The 17,833-nt window shown below is 56.7% G+C and overlaps 1 protein-coding gene across 8 annotated transcripts in view; it reads right to left on the bottom strand.

The window, feature by feature from the left end:
* Positions 1 to 1,633: 1,633 nt before the first annotated feature.
* Positions 1,634 to 17,833, bottom strand: part of GRB10 (growth factor receptor bound protein 10) — a 107,720-nt gene continuing 91,520 nt past the window's right edge. For all 8 annotated transcript variants that reach the window (XM_081147808.1, XM_081147810.1, XM_081147815.1 and 5 more), the window contains 12 exons: positions 14,640 to 14,796; positions 13,905 to 14,020; positions 12,927 to 12,995; positions 11,504 to 11,641; positions 10,263 to 10,373; positions 9,816 to 9,914; positions 8,209 to 8,286; positions 7,199 to 7,315; positions 6,314 to 6,380; positions 6,085 to 6,172; positions 5,210 to 5,303; positions 1,634 to 4,929 (listed from right to left, as the gene is read on the bottom strand). In XM_081147808.1, the coding sequence (XP_081003934.1) occupies positions 4,783 to 4,929; positions 5,210 to 5,303; positions 6,085 to 6,172; positions 6,314 to 6,380; positions 7,199 to 7,315; positions 8,209 to 8,286; positions 9,816 to 9,914; positions 10,263 to 10,373; positions 11,504 to 11,641; positions 12,927 to 12,995; positions 13,905 to 14,020; positions 14,640 to 14,796 (1,281 nt within the window). In that variant the 3' untranslated portion in view covers positions 1,634 to 4,782. The remainder of the gene's footprint in view (positions 4,930 to 5,209; positions 5,304 to 6,084; positions 6,173 to 6,313; positions 6,381 to 7,198; positions 7,316 to 8,208; positions 8,287 to 9,815; positions 9,915 to 10,262; positions 10,374 to 11,503; positions 11,642 to 12,926; positions 12,996 to 13,904; positions 14,021 to 14,639; positions 14,797 to 17,833) is intronic.

The following is a 17,833-nucleotide window of genomic DNA, read 5'->3' as shown; positions in this document are numbered from 1 at the left end:
ACATGACCCTTGAACTCCATGCCCCGAAATGTCTGAGCTATAGGGTCACTGGGTGGCAGCTGCTGTCTCCTGCTGAGACAGGGCACCTGACTCACCCTCACCCCCAGGGGACAACTTCTCATCCCTAGTATGGGGCCTGTTGAGCCTGGGTTATGAGTGCCGAGGTCCCGGGTGACCCCTAGGAGAAGTCCACAGTCGGGTCGGGACCAAAGCCACGCGCCCCTGCAGGATGCCACCTGCGGTTGATTCCAGGCCCACGCCCCTGAACCCTTCCTGAAGGGCTCCCGTGTGGCACAGAGTGGAGCTGTCATGGGAACTGGGTGCGGGAGGGTTTTCCCTTCGGCACAAGTAACGCACGACTCTCCCCAGGGCTGATGTTGACCTCGGAGGTCAATTTCAGCCCCGGGTCAGACCAGTGCCTGCAGGGGCCAAGCTCGGGCTGTGCTGTGACCGGGCATCGCAGCCGTGGGTCTGGCCGTGGAGGTTAGAAAATAGCTCACAGGGCAGGCTGTTGCCAAGGAAGGGCCCACAGTGGCCAAAGTCCACCGGGACCAGTTCGCAGGCCTCTCCCTGCTGGGAGCGCGCAGCTCTGGACCGACTGGCTGCTTCCACCTCAGGGACACCTGATTTCTCTGACCAATCAGGCGGCCTCCTTGTTTTGGCCACTTAAAGCCGAGGTCACTTTTCTAGCCCCATCTCGAGGCCACCGGGGCATATTCCCTTGATTTCTTAGAAAGACCCATACCCTTGACTTCATAGTCTCCGGCCCTCACTTCCCACCGGCCTCGCCCTCCTTCCCCAGTCACAAGGGAAGTGTGACAGCTGAGTGGGGCTCTGCTGACACGAAGGGCCCCGGTCATCCAGGCACGTCCGAGGCCTGGCCGGGAGGAGACGAACTGAGGAACCGACGCAGTGAGAACGTGAACCACCGTCTCAGGTGTGCTGCTGACGGAGGACACGGGTTCTGACCTGGCACAGGACCGGGGCAGACGGGGCCGCCTTGGAAGGGGAGGCAGAGGCTAGGGCTGGGCGCAGGCTGGGCCACAGAGGGGCAAGCTGCCAGAGGACCCTCCCGAAAACAGGTGACAGCAGAGCTCCGCACGCCACGGGCGAGCTCCTGCGGGGGTCGAGGCTGGCTGGTGACAACCCACACACACTCCGCCGCGAGGGGACTGGTACATTGGATCCCTAGGTGAGGTCCTGGGGGAGCAGAGACACGGGGCAGCCATTTCCTTTCTGCCAGTTTGTTGTTTGGCTAGAAAACCGAGGCTGCTGCCACTTTTACTGTGTCACTGAGGCAGGACAGATGCCACTGGACTTGTCAGATGTGAATGTCCACGGGTTTCCTGAGGTGTCTGCTAAACTCCAGTGGAGATCTGCCCTCCCCCGGTGTTCCTGTGGTGGGGCTGGGGGGACAGGCCCGCTGGGGTCACCCAGCACCTGCTTGGTGACCGATCTGAGAACCCGGGACTTGGAGGGCCAGGCGAGCTCACACGCCTCACACCAGCCAAACCCCCCCCCACCCAGCCCATCTCCCCTGGTGGGAAGAGGCACACGGTCACCTCCCAAAGGTGTTCAGCTGCTGACCAACTGGAGGGGTTCAAAATACAGAGACATTGCAAGCAGTGGAAAATGAAGAACACTGTATTAATGTTTATTTCAAATTACAAGAAACAGATCACCAGTCCCTTATTTGTACAAAAATACCTGAAAGTTTATACTTAGGTTCATGAGCTGAGTAGCTATGTACAGAGAGGAGCAAAGCACATGGAACAGAAGTGTCGTCTCTGAGCACCTTCCAATTCCCTGAAAATGCGGACAAGCCGGGGGCGCCGAGCTCCTGACTCCCCCACGCGAGCGGCCGCCCCAAAGGTGAGCAGGCTTGTCTAAGTGTCAGGTGTTAGGTGCAGAAAACAGAAGACAGAACTTCTAGACTGAGGCACATATTTCTTCAAAGTTTAGCAACAAAAAAGCGTCCTGGACCTGCGGCCCCGAGCCGAGCTGGCGGGGCGCCGACACCTGAAGCACCGGTGTCTCCTCCTCCTCTTCGTCCAGGTGGCTGCTCGGAGTATCACTTAGAAAGAAAATCACAGGCAGATAAACTCAACAGGCTCCAAAACGACCCTGAGCTGTCCCGTTTACATTCATGTCGTTGAAATACAAAAATAAAGGCCGAATGTCCTCGGGCCCTGGCCGGCGGGTGGACGCTGCCTCCTCCAGGGACCGGCGGCTGTCGGGTGGCCCTCCCAGGCCCAGGCGGGGCGAGGCCGCGCGAGGTGCCAGGCGGCCGGGGAGGTGCGAAGGGCCAGGTCACACAGCTGCATGCGAAGCTGCGTCAGAGCCGAGCTTCTGCTGTCCTTTAAATAAAACGCGTGCGGATAAATATGAAATGCTGCACACACTACGTCTACGGGGGCGGGGGGGGGGGCGGGCCTGTCTGGTCTCACTGCCGGGCCGGCTCCGCGTGAAAGGACGGAGACCGCAGGGCCCTGCTCGGGCCGTTTTAAGGCTTTGCTTTGTGTCCCGCAGCAAGAGCGGCGGGCGGCGCTGTCAAGTCCCTTGGTGGGTTCGGGGGCGCCGCCCGCGGGACAGAGGCCCGCCGTGGTCAATGGGATGAAGGGTGAACTGGGCACAAAGGAAGAAAACAAGCATTTATGGCTAAAAACGTTTAACTAAAACTTCTTCATTTGCATAAATGGACAGTCGTGGAAAACCACGGGGGTGCGGCCTGTGGGATAAAACGAAGCACAGGGCCCACACCCGACTGGCCTTCGGTGTGTCTGAACTGTGCTCCCGGGAGCCCTGTGGTGGCATGTGGGCAGCCGGCGGCACGTTCGGAGGCCAGTCGCTGTCGGAACCGCTACTGCACAAGGAAATCACTTTGCACCACAGCGCGCTGTGTGCTCGTCAGAGACCAAAGGTAAGGAAGATGCGGCCACTCTCAGACCTGGTGACCCGGTTCTGGGGACCGGGTGCCGGCTGCAAGGGCCCCCCGGTGTGGGAGGCAGGGCCGCGTTGACGCCCTGGAGCGGGAAGCAGGGTCTCTTTGATGCCCCAGAGCAGGAGGCAGGGCCCCGAGGGCGCCCCGGGGAGGGACGCAGGGCCCCATGGATGCCCCGGAGCAGGAGGCAGGGCCCCGTGGGTGCCCCGGGGAGAGGCAGGGCCCCGTGGATGCCCCGGGGAGAGGCAGGGCCCCGTGGATGCCCCGGAGCAGGAGGCAGGGCCCCATTGATGCCCCGGAGCAGGAGGCAGGGTTGTGTTGACGCCCCGGAGCGGGAGGCAAAGCCCCATTGACGCCCCGGAGCGGGAGGCAGGGTTGTGTTGATGCCCCGGAGCAGGAGACAGGGTCTCCTAGATGCCCCGGAGCGGGAGGCGGGGCCCCATTGACGCCCTGGAGCCAGAGGTGGGGCCCCGTTGACACCCCAGAGCTGGAGGCAGGGTCTTTCTGACACCCCGGAGCTGGAGGTGGGGCCCTGTTGATGCCCTGGAGCTGGAGGTGGGGCCCCATTGACACCCCAGAGCTGGAGGCAGGGTCTTTTTGACACCCCGGAGCTGGAGGCGGGGCCCCGTTGATGCCCCGGAGCGGGAGGCAGGGTCTTGTCGACGAAGCTGGTCCAGGTCCACAGCTGCCTTGAGGTACGAGCCGGCAGGGGGGCCGACAGCTGCCTCCTGCGCTGGGGTCTCAGGATAGGGGGGGTCATCAGGCACAGACCGGGAATGCCGGGCCAGGGACGTGCCCTTTCAATGTCTGTCACCATGGAAACCTGCAGGTGGCTGCAGGAAGCTTAGCAGGTGACATTTTCTCATCAGAGCCTTGAATCCCCAAGGGAGAAAAGCCAGGAGGGGACTCAGGCCACTGCAGCGGGTCGGGCGGCGATCGCTCTAGAGCAGGCTGCAGGTGCCCAGGCGGACAGACCGCGGGCAGATGGGGGTACCGGGGGTCTTAGGAGGGCTGCCGTCCCCAGCTATCGGCGGCCACTCAGCCCTGGCGGGCGCAGAGCACTAAGTTTTCTGAGAAATCAAGGCTCCTGCGCCGTGGAAGACGTGGCACCCTGGGGACACGAGCACAGCACCTGTGCACAGAGAAGTGATTGACAGACGGTGGCTGCCTGACTGGTCCACAAACGTGCCCAATGCCGACCACAGGTGACACCTCTATTTTTTTAAGAAGCTTTTCAAGTAAACCGGGAAGGGCGAGGGTCTCTGTTGTTTGGAAGCTGAGTCCACCCGCGGAGACCCGCAGGAGGTGGGGCCGCCCTCTGGACACCTCTGGGGGCCGCACTCCGTCGGGGACGTCTGCCCATCCCGAACCGTCTCTCCGTCTTGAACGCACTGAAAAGCTGCAGGCTGCCACCAGAGGCCGAGGACAACATGGAAAACAAGGAGTGCAAAGGAGTGATCAATACAAAAGTAAACATCGCAGTTTCAATTGTCAAGATTATTCCAGGGCAAGAGTTCATTCCCAATCACTTCTCTCGTGGCCCCGCCAGGACGATGGTTCCAGTTTGTCCTCAAATTAGCGCTCGCTCTTTTGTGACCCCGGTTTGGCTGGCGGGGTCCACAGCAGCAAATCACCATTAAGTCCAAGAAACTATCCAATCGTGGGGGTTGGCACCTAAGGAGCCGATTTTGCTCCCAAGGTATAGAATCAAAGTGTGTTCTCAATCATGCACAGGCCTCCTACTCCTCCAGGGTCGGCTCCCTCCAGCCGCCAGCCCCGGTGGGTCTGGGGTCACAGGCCACACGGGCGCGGCCCCAGCCACCGGCCAAGCCGCCCTGGAGTCACAAGGCCACGCGGACGCAGTGGTGCTTCAGCTTGCAGGGCAGCACCCCCTTGTTGAGCTGGTAGAAGTCGACGAGCTGGATCAGGTCAGAGAACTTGGTGTTCCCATCATCCAGGCTGAAGAACGCCTGCCCGTCTTCCTCGCACTAAGAGACACAAGAACACTTCCGGGTCAGAGGCCACACTGCAGCGACAGAACGGGGACCCAGTCGGCACAGGGCACCGTATCAATGTCATCACCAGGGAAATGCTGGTCCTCTTTCCAAAGAACAAACCTCTCAAGAAGCCCTTGAAAGTCTCTCACCTGTGAGCTTGGGCCTAATAGTTAATAATCTGTAGTCTGGTGAGTTTGTAACTTGAAAATTGCATTAAAAATAAAACCAGGAAGCAGAGATGGGGGGTTAGAATGACAATATCAGTACTTACGGGCAAGATCTGGAAGTTTTTAATCTTCTGGTGATGGCACAGCGTGAGCACATAGGCCTTTGGATTGCTCTGGCTGTCGCGCAGCAGAAAGAGCCTGTGAATGGGAGACAGCTGCTGTTATTTAAAAGTCCAGACTCGATGTACATACCTGTGTTTGCACACACACATGCACGGACATGCACACATCTGCACACAGTGTGAGGACACACTTCCCTTGTAGCCATGGTGCCTGAAGTGCTTTAGCATTCAGGTGGCCTCTATGGCACCGGCACCTGCACACCCGGGCTGTGAATGTCACTTTCCACAGCAAGGACCAGGGGCTCCTGAGGCACCACCAACGCTGACATAATGCACACATGGAAGGTATGGGCACCCTGGCCAGCGTGGCTCAGTGGTAGAGCGTCAGCCCTCACACTGCAGGATTTGATTCCCAGTCAAGGGGCACATACCTCAGTTGGGGTTTGCTCCCCGCCCCTGGTTGGGGCGTGTGCGGGAGGCAACCAGTCGATGTGTCTCTCACATCGATGTCTCTCTCTTCTACTCTCTCTGAAAAGCAATGGAAAAAAATATCCTCAGGTGACGATAAAAAAAAAAGGTATGGGCAATACTGTTGTTGGCATTTGCCCAGAGCCTAATTCAATGACGAATGTGTTCCTCTGTCCCTTTCAGCACACGCAGAAAGGTCACAGCACATAAGCAAAAATGGAGACACTTACTGGTGGAGAAGCATGTGTGACACTCCCACCCCCAAGCACCCTTCTCTGCACAACGGGATCTCACCACCACCTGTCAGGATGCTCAGAGGCCCTGACCGGACCGCATGCCCATGCAGCGCAAAGCGAACCCGGCAGACATGCCCTGCCCCGCGTTCTCACCCATCCACCAGCCCCTGCTGCTTGATGATCCGGTGTGACTCCTCTCGGGAGATCCTGCCATGGAACCAGTGCTGGCTCTTGTGGATCACTGTGGAGGGAGCAGAGGGGTGGGTCCCAGCCCCTGAGCAGTGGCTGCCTGAGACACATGGCAGACTCGTGATGGGCCAGGTCCCATTCCCATGGCGGGGCCCCTGGAGAGCTCAGGACAGTGGGAGTGGGGCACACTTACCGGTGTTGAGGGAAGGGTGGGGGAGGGGACTCTGGCTCCCCAGCACGTTCATGCGAGTGCTCCGTCTCTGCAAAAGGAAGGTGCCTTACTGCTGCCAGCAGGCGGCACAACCCACAAGCCCCTGTGCACATGCCTCAGGACACCCTGCCTGGGGGACAGCACTCCGGCTCATGGAGCGCTGGCCTGAGCCCCAGCCCCATCTGCCCACAGAGAACAGGGAGCTTCAGGTTACAGTCATTAGAACTAGAAGCACCGGGGGTTCCTGATGGTCCGGCTCTGAGGCTCCTGCTTCCCACACTGGCTATGAAGGGGAGCTGGATAAATCTTAACAGACAAGCACAGGCTCCCATGGCACTTGGGTGGATCTGAGCTGCTTCCCAGAACGCCATGGGGGGACACACACCTCCTTCTGCAAGCCCCGAACTCAAGTCCAGGGAGCACTTTAGAGCCGGAGCTGCAGGTTCCTGTTTTGGGCTTTGTCTTTAGTCAGAAAAACCTGGAAGCTGAGTGACAGTCTTCCATCTGGAGAGTAGGAACTTGAGCCTCAGGGTTAAGGACTGTTCGAGCCACGGGGCTAGCTAATGCTGGAGCCATGAGACACAGGCTCCATGTCCCTTAGCAGGGACAGTTCTGTGCGTGGACCATGATGCCCCTGCTCCTATACTCTTCCTTCCTCTGGAGTCCAAGGGACGGGTCAGGGGGGAGGGGACAGGGAACATGGAGGAGCCAGCAGTGCCAACTGCTTCTCCCAGTTGAAAATTCGATGCCACCCTCCCTCTCCAACACCTCGCCTCTTTGCCAACAGCCACGGAGCCACTGTCCTGGAGCAGACTAGTGGCAGAGGTGCCCCTGGGAGGGAGCCAGTCCCAGTGGCTGTGGCCTTACCCTCCAGGCGTGCCCTTCCTCCAGGGCTGCGCTCTGGGCTTCATCAGGATTGTCGATCACCCTTCCTGTCTGCCCAGAGAAATCCATGGCCACGAGGGAGTTTTCAGAGACACTGCGCTGGAAGGGAAGGCCACAGACTTTGAAATGTAGGGAAGCAGCCAGAGCAGCACATGGAATCTCAGCACAAAACAGTCCTAGACGGCTGGCCAGGGGAGGGTGGTGGGAACACCTCCAGGTCCCAACTCTGAGGTTCCGGTGAAAAATTCAGGTGCCCTTGAGCTAAAAATAACTTTTGTTTCTCTTAAGACTAAGACACATCCCATCCTCTCTTGGGTGTTCCAAGGTGGATGTGAGGCTGCTGGTGCCTGCAGGATTGGGCCCCGCAGTGCCCCAGGGCCCTGACTGCACTGAGACGTAGCAGAACAATGGGAATGTTGGGGTGCCCAGTTGCAGCAGCCACCGTCCCTCCCAGGCATGCTGGTGCAGGGTGTGGCATAAAGTAACAGAGGTCCTAAGAATAGACACCGAACGTCCTCATGATGGTATTTTGTGAGGATGAGTTTTCTGTGCCTTTAGTAAGTTAGTTGAGTCTTGAGAACCAGCAGACTCACTCTGATCTCCACCTCACCAGCGAAGGACTCGAGGGAATGGCCGTGCAATGGTCAAAGGCAACCAAGGTCTCAGGGCCAGAACAAAGGAAGGCACAGGAGTGCAGGCAGCCCCTTGGTGGAGTTTGGGCTGCTGTTGACCATCTGAGCACTAAGTAGAGCATCTACCTAAACCATCTGGGGGCTGTGGGACAGGGCAGGGCTGGCCAAGGAGCTGCTCCCAGCCGTCCCTCTGCTGAGCCGACAGGAGCAGCCCCGGGACATGGAATGCAGGGGACAGGCTAGCTTCTCTGAAACGCACATACTCGCCCTGCAGCTCCCCCAGCAACCCTGCCTGAATGAGATGCGGGAGGTCCCTGTGCTGACTGGGACCCTGGCTCTGAAGGCGGTAGGTCCACTTACCGAGGAGCTGGAGAAGGCTGCCAGAAAGTTCTTCCTCTGCTGGGGGAGCCTGTAGTTCTGGTACAGGGTCATTCCATACTGCAGGGGAGCCAGAGTCAGTGCCCCATGCCTGGGGAGCCTGGGCCCCATGGAGCCAGCCACCACCCCTGTTTCACTGTTTTTCCCTTTTCCCAAAATAGATTATAGATACACAGACCCCCAAAACATACAAGTATATAAAACTTAACGGTTTCCCTCCCACATCTGCTCACTTTGCACGGCCGCTCTTCTCGCCCCCAATCTTCATTTTCTCTCACAGTCTGTACAGTGTCTCCGCGTTACAGAAACACAAGGCTTCCCTCCCCCTCCCCCACAGAGCACGCTACACACTGCCCAACTTCCTCTGCCGATACACCCTGCTTTCCACAAGGGGGCCCAGAGAGCTGGCTCATTCCATCTGGCTGCGGGGTATTCCTATGAGTGGACATCCTGTAACCCCCTAAACAGCCCCACTGACGGACATTTAGATTCAAATCTAGCCTGTAAAGGAGTATAACCTCTCATCTCAGCGCTAACACGTCTACGAAACAGTAAAACTGTAACTTTCGTTCTCTTTGGTTTTGTCAGCAGCAAAAACAACACAGGACAAGGTTCTGGGACAGAGAGGTACAGGGAAGCCCGCGCTTGGTGCTCCTGTCCTGTGTCCTCCCAGGAGTCTGTGCTGAGCCTCCCCCTGGGTCTCTGTTTCTCTAAGTGAATCCCCCTGGAGTCTCAGCCCAACTGGAAGCGGCAGGAGGGCTGAGGGTTTAGCCGCGAGATTCCTGGGCCACACCCTGTGTTGGCCACAGGTCAGAGAACAAACTCTCCTCCAGAGCCACGTTCCTCTTGATTAAGTTGCACCTCGAGTGGACTTTATAAGTACAAGTGACTGTGGACACGTGGCGCACATGGGTGCATGAAGCCGCGTTTGTGGAAGTGGAAAGTGAAGGGTTCCACCAGCACGAGCTTGGCTGTTACTGAAGAGCCGTGGGGACTCCACATGGCAATTACTGTGAAGCTGCTATCTAGGGATGATCCCACGTGAAGTCCCACACAATAAACATCCCCTGGGACTTATTGCCAGGAGACAGCTTTTCTCCTGGGCCACTACACTGGCTGTACCACTCCTCAAGTGTCCCTCAGGGCCAACTTTTCAGGAGCCTGGAGTCTGATGGTCAATCACAAAAATGATTAACCCTCTGCGAATTCCTCGCTGTCCCATTTCCTGGCCCTCATCTTTCTATTCCTTTCCCTCTAACCCAGACCTTGTCCGCTGGGGCCTTTCCCTGCCCCTCATACCCCAGGCACACTGGTAATGTCCAGAGGCACATGGGGCTGGCTCACCTGGTGGGGGTGCCACAGCATCAAGGGGAGAGACCAGGGCCCTGTAAGTGCCCCACAGCGCACGGGGCCCACACCAACCCTAGGTGCTACAGTGCCCAGGTCCGCAACAGACCACCCTTCCCCCTGTGAAGCTTCTGGGAGCAGCTCCCAAGACCCCATGTGAAAGATGGGTAACAACAACTCATCTCAGACCCCGGACGGAACAGAGCCAGGTGGCACGACTCCCAGGGAACGCGGGCAGGTACCTTGAGCAGGCGGAAGGCGGTCATCCAGCACGTGCGGCCCTGCTCGTCCTCTGCGCACAGCACCCGCAGCTCCTTTGTGTCCTGCAGGACTTTGTTTGGCTAAAGGAGGGAAAAGAAGCTGAGGTGAGCGGCAGGGAGCGAACCAGAAACTCGCCCCAGGCTCGGGTAGGGCTGAGTCCTGCACACAACAGGCAATTGCTGGGCGTCCCAACAGGGACCCCTTTTAACCACCACACCCTCCTCTGGGCCTCCAAGCGACTCAAGGACGGACATGTCGTAACACACAGGAAATATCTATACACTAATGAATCAATCCAGTGTGAAACCGTATCACCGCTTTTTTTTAAAAAAAGCAGCAAGCGAGGAACAATGTACAGTCTCAATTCCAAAGTCGCCAGAGGCTGCTGCTTATTAGCTGGCAGGGTTTGGCCAGGGCTGGGGGGATACCTTGATGCAGAAGCCAAAGTCCGTTGGGATGCTGTACTGCTTCTTGCCCGAGAACACGGAGAAGACGCTGCAGTCCTCCAGGTCCGCCAGCAGCTGCAAGTGTCTGGGCTCCTGTGAAAAGGCGTCCGTTTTAACTGGGAGCACTTGTCCCGCCCAGCCCAGGCGGAAGTTTCCTGTCCTCGCCAACAGAGGGCAGTCTGTGCGGCTTTCAGGGCATCCCCCCTTACATTCCACAGATCATAACCATGTGTAAAAGAATCACTAAGCTAAAACCAAAGTCGCCCTGCCCCCACCAAAACCCCTCCCAATTCTCAGAGGTAAGACTGCTAGAACGTATCTGACACTCGGAAACCAAATATTTAAAGGACAAAGGGGAGAAATCTGAAACCCTAGGTCAAACTAAAGAGCAGAGGCTCAGCAGCAGGTCCTATCCTACCTCCCTCCTACCTCCCTCTGTTGTGTGTCAGACGCTACCTGTGTCTGCAGTTTTCCTGATGGCTCACCCCATCCCCGCCCGGTCCCCTCTCCAACTGAGCTCTGCCTCCTGCTCTGGCCACAGAGGTCCCTGGGTTCAGCATCTACGAGGATGGTGCGTGAGCCACACACCAGAGCTAGGAGATGGGGAAATTACCTGCCCCACCTGCATCAGCTGGGAGACGCTCCCTCTGCAGAGGAAAGAGCCCCACCTGCTGCCCTTGGAGTAGCAGGAAATTAGCCTGATGCTCAGCACCCTCATTGGGGGTCCCACTCAAACCTCCCTCTCCCTCCAGGCGAGAGCAGAGACCTCAGCTCTTAGGGGTAAACACACGACCAAGGTCAGCTGGGCTGGGTGGCCACGGACATTACTAGAAGAGCAGCTAAGAGGGGCAAAGACCCAAGGAGACACAAGCGAGGGAAGCCTGTGAGGCCACAACTTTCTTTGGGCCTGGTGGCTGCCTCCACCTCTCTTCCCCTCTTCCCACTGGGAATATATGCAGAATGGCATTTTATTCCTTAAACTATCTCTAACAGCAGGGAGTAGACTGCCTTAGGATGGAACTAATCTATCATCCTGGCTGGATGGGCCCTGAGGTGGGGGGGGGTTCAGCCTGCAGGCTCCTAGGTCTGTGATCACCTGGTGTCTTAGCTGTTCCACGGGTAGTTAGGAGCTGGGAGGAGCTCAGGGAGCACTAAAAGCAAAGCCCCACCCACTCTGCACCCTGCCACCTGGTGTGCCCAGCGGGTGGGGGCTCTGAGCTCACCTTGGAAGACCCCTTGGTGGAGCAGTAGAGGCCAGACCTGCGCAGACACAGGTACATCTTCTTCCAGGACTTACGCCCCAGCTCCTTCACGTGCAGGAACCCCTGGATCTCAGGGCAGCTGCTGGTGTTCAGGAAATTCTGTTGAAGGGCAAGTGTTAGAAGTTAGGTGTGTTGATGTAAAATGATTAAAGCAGATGTGTGATCAGCATCCCTGACATTCTGACATCTTCTGAAGGATTAAATACTCTTTTGGGGGGCAAACTGGGAATTTTCAAATGCACTTCATTTCTAAAGTCTTAAACATTCCATCTGAATTGGTGTGGACAGGACAGAGTTAGTATTTAAATGGACCTTTCCAACAGGGACACAAAGCACAAGGCCCCCATTTCCTTATGAGACAGGACAGTGCAGGGCCTGCCCTTTAGTCTAGTTGCCCACAGACTGTCCCATCAGCAGAGCGCAGGCGGAAGGAAGCACCTCACCGTCACTCCCCTGAAGTCTGTCTGTCTGCACACCACCTCTCCAGGGAGCCCCTGTGACAGCCCACTGTCCCAGCGTGCTTCCCATGGGAAAGGGAGGCCGAGAGCCTCTGGGGAGGTGCTGGACTGAGGGGACACGCTCCTCCCGCAAGTGAGACGGGACACCTGGACAGTGCTATGTGTCTGGGCCAGACCTCCTGGGTGGAGTCTGAGACAGCCGTGCACCCTCTGGAACACATGAGCCACCCAGATCAGGCAGCTAAAGCAGCCATTAGCCAACTTGCCATGGCCATGCACGGGCCATGACCAGTGAATGTGGAGGACGCCTGCCCAGCACTGTGGCCTGTGGTCAGGAGGGCCCCGGGAGGCCCGGGACGAGCCCTGAGGCTCCAGCTCAGGGGCAGAGAGGAACATGGTGACCAACCAGGGGAAAAAGAGGGCTGGGCTGTATTCTGTAGGAACTGCCTTTAGTAGCTTCTCTCACTCGGTGGCTCTGCAGCGTGGCTGCCTTAGTTGATGGGTTTGTCTGTCACTTAACACACTATAAATACACATATTTAAGGCAGCAGTAAACTCCCTTTTCTGTTCCCGACTTCACTGGAACAGCATCAACCAGCAGCAAGCGTACAGAGACCTGTAGTGTTCCCTTCACTGCAAGGGGTATGGGCAGAGGCCACATTTTCTAGGCAGACTTTACAAAGCAGGCAGGCAACTGAGACAAGTGTCATATTGGTGCCCTGAGGTGAGCAGCAGAAACCACAGCCTCTCTATCCTGCCCTCCGCCGGGCTGCCTCTGAGCCAGGTGAGTTTTCCTGTTTACAGGGGCCTGTTCTCTAAGGCTGATCCATGATTAAGAATGAAGTTGCTCCAAGTGTTTGCAAGGCCGCCGTGGCAGCTCAAGGGAGGACTTCCGTCCAGGACCCTGTGGCCCGGGTGCCCAGTACCTGCAGGAGCTGGGTCTGACCACCATTCGCCTGCTGGCACCAGGTAACCATCTGGTCTGGGAAGAAATTCTACAGAAATGGAAAAACAGACATGCAAAGGTTAGGTCTGAGGTGGGGAAGGGCACGCTTACAGGTGTGCCAGGTCTGACCACACCCTATAGCAACAGTTATGTCCACTTGTGTTATGACGACGGCCCTTTCATTCCCTGTCTCTCGGTGGGAGCGCCTGCTTCAGGAGGCCCCACCTGGAGCAGCTCTCCTGTGAACCTGAGCTCACATCTCAGTGCCACTGAGGCAGAGGGCTGCCACGGTCCCAGCCTGCAACCCAAGTCACGGCATAAGACAGACAGCTCTTGAAACTCAGAGATGAGCACGGTCACGTGCACAAGGCATTCCTAGTGCATCCTCCAAAATCCTTAGCACATTTCTTACTTCCAAATAAAAAGTAATGAGACCATCAGAGCTGGAGTGGGTCTTCTCCCCAGGGCACACGGCTCTGCCTCAGGACTTGGGCAGGAGCATACACCAGGGCAGGTCTGAGGCCCACCCTGATATTTCACAAGACAAGCACCCCCCCCAAAAAAACCCAGAAGAGCAAAGAAGAACCCAGGAGACTAGTCCACATGCCTCGATATTAATTTCTCTGCTCAATCTTCCACAGATAATCACAAGGTAATATCTGCTACACTTATTCTGCTGAGTGTCTGACCAATTTGTTCCAAAGTGAGAACTCTGCTCTGCTTCCTTCCCATCGCAGCCAGAGAGGGCGCGCTCACCTCGGGCCAGGGTGAAGGCACATAGTCCGCAGCAGAGCTGGGTATCGAGCAAAGAGCACTTCGTTTAATGGCAACTCGGAGGCACAAACCTGCCTGCTGCCCCTGAATCTCAGTTACTGTACAATCTGCTCCCGTGAAACCCCAGTGCCACCTGCAAGACCTCAGGAGTCTTGCACCCCACACCCGAAGACAAAAGACTCACCGTCGGATTTTTGAAAAACTCGTATTTGCCATAGTTCTTCCTGAATAAGAATTTGCTCTCCCCGGCCATGGTGCCGTCAACCTTGGCCACCAGCTCATGGTCTTCCAAGCACCGCTCTGGGAGGAAAAGCATCATGTGAGACGGGGGCGAGGCCATGGTAGGACCTTCTAGGCCCCTTCACAAGCAGCAACACCGTCTCGCTGGCTGGCCACCTACAGACACCACGAGCGAAGGGGAAGTGGACACGGAACGGAATGTGTGCCTTTCCCTAACGCTCTCCCGAGTGCTGGGGAGGCTCCGAGATGCAGGACAGGAAGACTTCTCTCCACTTGGCGTGGACAGAAAGTGAAGGAGAGAGTCAACGAACACCCCAGCAAATGACTGTGCCTCAGAGCAAGAAGCGTCAGCTCTCATGGAGCAAGGGGACTGTGACAACTGGGAACACGTGGAGACAGAGCAGAGGGCGGGCGCTGAGTGGGGAGGACCACTCAGCTCGAGGAAGGGAGTGGGTGGCAGGAGCAGAGAGGTGTGGGCTTCTGGTCTAGGGCCCTCAGTGCCTGCTCCCGGGAGAGGGGCTGGGAGGGAGGAAGGGGAAGTCTGAGGAGAAAGCAAAGAGCAAGTGTGTGGAGGACAACACAGACACCCGCTGCGCAGGCAGGCAGGGGATGCTGCAGTGACGTGCTTAGCGGTCTTGGTCTGACTGCACACGGAGCACCCGCAGGTGCTGCTCCCTACCTATCCCCAGGTGAGGGTGGTGCTCCACCAGGGTCCAGCTGTTGTCATCCACACAATGGCTTCTGTACACCAGCAGCTGGCACAGGTCCCTGGACGTCATGTCCACTGGAATCTCCACCACTTTGCAGGTCCCGTCTTCACCAAAGATTCTAACATCCTGCAGCAGACAGGGGTGCTCACAGATGAGTAACTTAGGAGGGGTTTTCTTTTGTTTTTACTTTTAGATTTTTATCACTCAAACTTGTGAGAAAGAAAACTTAACACAATGTGACTTGTCTCTGGCCCTCGGGATCCCGGTTTCAGGCACTACAGCCACTGGAAACACAAGAGTATTTTATCTATTTCTCAAGAGACGGACTAGGTCATCTTAAGAAAACTAATTCCATTTTTTAAATGAGTTACCGTAAGGAAAAAATAAAAACTGGACAAAATACTCCAGGAAAAATAAAGGCTGCGGTGCTCCAACAGATGTATAACTGTTCTCCAGCAGCTGGTCTTAGAGGGCCACTGTCCACGCTCCCCCTCCCCAGCCTCCTCCCACCTGGATGGTCAGGGGCACAACATGGCACTCCTGACATGCCTGGGACACTCAGGACAAGGCTGCAGCCAGACCTGAGGTACGCAGGGCTCTCAGTGTCTGTCTTAGGAAGCAGAACTCCTGTCAAGTACGCTGGTGGCTGGGGTTGAGCATTTCACAGTGGAATCAGTTGCTGAGACAGATGAAGAGCAGATCCCACAGAATTCCCGACTTCTCATGGCTCCACCGGCCCTCCCTGCCCAGGGCCAGGGGTGTAGCAGGCGCACCACCACTGCCTTTTCTTGTCACACCCCTCCCACCTCATGTCCACTAAGGCCTAGGAAGAGGTTGAGAAAGGTTCCTACGAATACGCCGAAACTTAAAATACTGGAAAGAAGAGTGTAGTAGAAACACAATCACAAAATTCTTTGGACTCTGCCCCTACAACATGACAAGCAAGCTTCGTTTCCAGTCCATCCAAAGCCACTCAAGTGAATGGCTCCCAGGCAGAGTCACCAAGGAGAGACGGAAGGGTGGGAAATACACTCTGCCCAGCAACACACCCCTGGTGGGGGGAGGTGAGATGCTGAAAAAAATCTCACCTCCACAGCCTGGAAAAAGCAGTCAGAGGAACAAGACGGCATTTTAATACAGGCTGCCTCCTGAAAGGGAGCTTGTCCCTGCCTCTCCCACCCTCCCTGGTGGGCTGGGCCCCCTCCCCGCTGACCGGCCACTCCTGGCTGTGGGGAGCGGTGGGCAGGCTGTCTCCAGGCAGGCAGAGATGCTGCCCAGGCATCTAGGTGGGAATCAAGCCACCTGGGCAGACCAATCAGGTCCCTCCCTGGGCCCTCGGCAAGCGTCCTGGGGCTCCCCCTTCACAGAAGGCTGCCTGCTGCCTGCTGAGATGGAGGTGGTCACACAGGACAGCCGCACAATGCTCGGACCAAAACGCCAGACAAGTCCCTGCTGATGTCCCTGGGTGCTCAGGGCCCAAGCACGTGTGTTCTCTGAATTCTGCCCTTTGCCAAATCTCTTAGAAATCTGTGTCCTGTGCCTCATGCCTTCAGTGGCAACTTCAGGGGTCCTGACAAACTGCCCCAACCCTGGTGCTCTGTCCTCTTCTGTTCTCCTGACCAAGAGCCCACTTTGATGTTTATTTCACTGAGTGGCGTCTGGCAGGAGAGGCCAGCGCAGGGAGAAAGTTCCCGTCCCCAACCCTCCTCCAGCTCCCGGTCCTGAAGGAGTTAATGCTCAGTCAGTCTCCAGCTCCCAGCAGAGGGGGCTGGGCGGCCTGGGGCCCACCCTCCAGGTGGGCGGTCACCACTGCTGCCTGCCACCTCTCAGCCACCCCCAATCTCAAAGAAACCCCGGGGCCACATCAGGGCTGGGGAACCTGCTTTCAACTCACATTCGCTTTTAAAGAAATCCACACACCCTTTTCCAGGGCTTACATCTTATGCAATGAAATTCATACTTTTACAACACACATTAAGTATTCAAATACAGCCGATGTGACGGGGTTTATAAAAACAAAATTTAATCAAAGAAAATATGTCTTCGGTCTATAGGTAAAAACTTCTTAAAGCTGCTTAAACATAGAAGAAAAACAAGTTTAAAAACTACGAGTAGATTCACTCAGTTCCTTATAATACAATAATGTGCTGACTGTACTATTTACCACGTCTCCTACACCAGGGCTTGCTTCCAACCACAGAATCAGCATGCTCCCCTCTCTCCTCTCCCAAGTTCCTAAGAGAGTGATCTGTGATCACGAGCATCATCTTCCCTGGAAACTCAAACAGTGGTGAAGTGAGTTTCCATCTTTGAGCCCATTTATCACCTTTCGTGCCCATGCCAGCCATGGCTCGTTTTTAACCCTCTCTTCAGCCACCCTGTGTTCTCTGAGCTCCCTCCTGACCTCGATGGTGCTCCATGGTGCTCCATGCCCCCCCCCCCCGGTCTATATTTAGCTTGGCTATTAAAAGCTGAGATGTCTTTGTCACAGGGCCACCTCCACTGATTCCCAGAGCAGGCCGGGCTAGGGGCAAGAAAGCAAGGCCACTGCTGCAGGCCCGTGGCAGGAACAAAGAGTCGCACAGCCCAAAGACAAGACCTGGAGCCCCATGCTGCCACCCTGTCCCTGATGCAGCATTGCCCAGCTACTTCCCCAAACTCAGCAGGCCTGCTGACCGCAGACAAAACGCCCCAGACAGAACCCTAGAAAGCTCTGCATGTATAGCAACCTCTAGTGGGTCTGGGCTTGGAGCTACAGGCGACAGTATTTCTAATAAACACAGGCACAAAGGAAAATGTTACTGGAACAGCCAGCCACCAGCCACCATACCTTTTAAAGCCAGAGGTTCTAAAGGGAGCATTTTGCACCAGGCCAGTGGGGCCTCACTGTGGAAGCAAACTACAGTTCTGTATCTCAGGCTTGGTGCACAGGCCTGGGCTGAGGGCTGCTGGGAGCAGCTGCAGCGCCCTAGTTAGATGCTCAAGCACCTGCACACCTGCACAGGACGGGCCACAGAGGCTCTCTTGGCAGGTCCAGGCCTCTGCCCACCACAGTTCAGTTACCTGGGAGCAGATCTCTATGGGGTACAGTTTTCCAGGCTATAACCTGTCCAGGGAACATATGGATCCACGTAATGCCCAGATGGGGAGGACTCAAGAGGGC

Source organism: Miniopterus schreibersii (assembly GCF_964146895.1).
Source record: "Miniopterus schreibersii genome assembly, chromosome: 9".
NCBI lineage: Eukaryota > Metazoa > Chordata > Mammalia > Chiroptera > Miniopteridae > Miniopterus > Miniopterus schreibersii.
This window is presented reverse-complemented; position numbering and strand designations above follow the sequence as displayed.